Source organism: Diadema antillarum, unplaced genomic scaffold (assembly GCF_040938485.1).
Source record: "Diadema antillarum isolate AM-2024a unplaced genomic scaffold, OU_Dant_1.0 seq00001760_RagTag, whole genome shotgun sequence".
NCBI lineage: Eukaryota > Metazoa > Echinodermata > Echinoidea > Diadematoida > Diadematidae > Diadema > Diadema antillarum.
In genome coordinates this window covers 730,327-733,105 of record NW_027272442.1, presented here as the reverse complement: position 1 = coordinate 733,105, position 2,779 = coordinate 730,327, and the positions used below count along the sequence as shown (strand labels likewise).

Here is a 2,779-nt window from a genome sequence, read left to right as displayed (position 1 = left end):
GCACTTTCCTTTTTAGGATAAATCGTATTCTTTTAGGATCTTTGTTCACCTTCTTTTTCACTCCAGAAACCAACAGTGACATTAGCAACTACATCAGTTAGCTTTTGTCCGCAGCTGTACCAATTAATCCTGATGCTCTTACAGACTATCAGACTAATGAATATTGCATACATTTTAAGGCATGTACAAGGATGTCAAAAAAGATCCTTTGGGAAGTTTCATTCACAATCCAGAGGCGGATCCAGGAATTTCGTAAAGAGGGCCGTGGGGGGGGGGGGGGGAGGGGGACAAAAATATTTCTGATTGCTATTCTAAGGCAAAAACAAAAAAACGAAACGAAAAACAAAACAAAACACCTCGCTTTAGCGCAATTTTCCGTTTTTCATCCGACTTCCGGGTTTCATCGGCTGACGGGGGGGGGGGGGCGTACGAGCCCTTTTTAATATTTCTTTATTCCTTTTGTTTTAACAAAAAGAAATATAACGGTGTGCTACCCCCTTTCCGGATCTGCCACTGCAATCAAACTTCGTTTTCTACTTGTCTACCAAAATCATGTAGGCTTTGTTCAAGTCGTCTCCAGCAACGTTCTTCATCCAAGTTGTTCCATTCTAGCGTGATCAAACGATCGACGAGAACCCTTATGACCTCTGGAAGAGTCTCCAAGAGCACTGGATCGAGAAGTATTAGGATCAAACCAGTTTGCTTGATATGGGGTGGTCCAAGATCGTCTCGATGGAGGTAGTCGCATGCGACTTCCAGGGCCTGCTTACAACGGGCATCCAGAACGAAAGCCTCGCTGATTACGAACACTGCGCACCTACTCGCCACGAGTGACTCTCGGAGACTGTTTAACATCTTGGCACCAAGGCGGAAGTCGCGGATCAGCGGCATGCAGAGCCGTAGGTTATTCGGATGGTTTTCTAAACGCGGACGAAGGCGATCGTCTACAAATTCCACTTCGTCATTGTGGTGGTAAACGAGGACGTCATAAACAAGATCTTCTTGTCCATCATTCCTATTCGGTCGAAGTCGACCTCGACCGGTGAATATGAATCCTCCTCTCATCAACCTGAGCCGTCGTAATCGTATGAATACGACCACGCCGAAAATGACAGCAGCGAGCGCCAAAACACCTACTCCTGCGCCAATCGCGTGAATTCGGTTATTGCTGTTCTTTACAAGCAACGGAACGTTGACTTGTGTGGTCGAAAAGTTCGAATCGATGTGGTCGTTAAAACAAATATCCCAGTATACAATTCCAAAAGGCTTCCCCGAGTATTCAAGTGGAGACACACATTCGTACTTGCATGTTTCAAGTTGCCAAAGGTTCCGATTTGGTGGCGAAAACAATGATAAATCATACCACAACATCAAACTGCACAAGCGGTTATCACAAGGGAAAAAGTTAGAGCAGAGTTCAACCTCAGATAAGGAAGAATTAAACATGCACGCGTCTACAGCATCAGAGTCTACCGTCGAAATTGAATTGTATTGCAGTGACAGAGTGTGTAGACCTGGCATTGCAGGTAAGAAATTGAAATTGCGAATGTCTGAGATTTGGTTGAAACTGAGATCGAGCTTATGTAAATGTTGTAGGACGTCGACGGCTCGTGGGATAATACGCAGTGAGTTCCGACTGAGGTCCAATGTTTCGAGTTTTGCGAAAGTATCGAAAACGTTGTCGGGTATATCCGTCAAGTTATTATCATCTAGAGATAGAGTTGTCAAATCGATGAGTTCAATGAATGAATCAACGTGCAGACGGGAGATACCATTGCTTGAAAGGCGCAGTGTGGATAGATTAGAGAATCCGCGAAAGTCACCCTCTCGAATCTCAGTGAGCTCACTTTGATCAGAAATGTTCAGTTCCCTCAAAAACCCTGCGATAGGGGCCAACGCTTCCATGGGAATTTCTCGAAGTCCGTTTTCAGTGAAGGTCAATGACTGGAGGTCTGATAGGCCATCCAGGAATCCTTTCCCAATCGTCTCAAAAGTGCAGTAAGAAAATTCCAAACTGCGCACGTTGGGAAAGTGTTTTACCAGATCGCCATTCTGCGGCCACGCCAAGGGCCCACTGCTCTCCAATGTATCACCGTACACTTCAACGGAGACAACGTCCGGTAACTCCGGGAAATTTCGAAAGGGTTCTGTTGCATTGAGGTTGCTAGTTTGGCAGAAGAGTGTCTTCTGCCCACTTTCCCAGTCACACAAGCAAACAGAACACTCGACCCCGCGTGACGTCCGTTCATCCAGCTCTGATGACGACCATTGACACTTAGCCGGGACTGATAAAAGTGCCGCAGTAAGCAGCATTAGAACTTGATTCTGCATCCTGACACACGAGTAATGCGCTATTATACTGACGTTTATCCGTGCATTATGAACGCGTGTCATCCCACGTACACTAGAAATGAAAGCAAAACGAAATGTCGCGATATTTCACCTGTATGCGCTCAGGCATGACTTCCTTGAGCGGCTTTGGAACTCTTGTGGGAAGCGGCAGTAGATTACAAAAGGGGGTAGCATCCACTCTCGTTATTGTGACACTTCGTGAAAATCAGTACTAGCCAGGAGGTTTAAGGGGGTTCCAACTGGCTGTAATTATTCAAACAGTTGTCAGATTTCTATTGATGTACAAAAGAATTTCATTTGCGCCTTTGATGATCGATGTTCGACGCCGCCGTCTTGCTGAGCGATCTGAAGATTCATTTTGAACGGTAACTTAATATTGACCATATTTTGCTTATTTATTTATTAAATGAAATGAAATTTCACTTAA

General features: G+C 45.0%; 1 protein-coding gene across 1 annotated transcript; it reads right to left on the bottom strand.

Moving 5' to 3' along the window:
- Positions 1–519: 519 nt before the first annotated feature.
- On the bottom strand, positions 520–2,331 carry LOC139712116 (toll-like receptor 2). Its single transcript, XM_071623952.1, has 2 exons — positions 1,848–2,331; positions 520–1,139 (listed from the first exon to the last, which is right to left on the bottom strand). The coding sequence occupies exons 1-2, from the start codon at positions 2,329–2,331 to the stop codon at positions 520–522; spliced, it is 1,104 nt and encodes a 367-aa protein (XP_071480053.1).
- Positions 2,332–2,779: the final 448 nt, after the last annotated feature.

What these genes read in the sequence shown, in the direction of transcription:
- LOC139712116 (XM_071623952.1), bottom strand. Translation starts at nt 2,331, where the DNA reads ATGCAGAATCAAGTTCTAATGCTGCTTACTGCGGCACTTTTATCAGTC. An exon ending in ACTGAACATTTCTGATCAAA is followed by an intron (nt 1,140 to 1,847) that starts GTGAGCTCACTG and finishes CGATTGGCGCAG; the next exon opens with GAGTAGGTGTTTTGGCGCTC.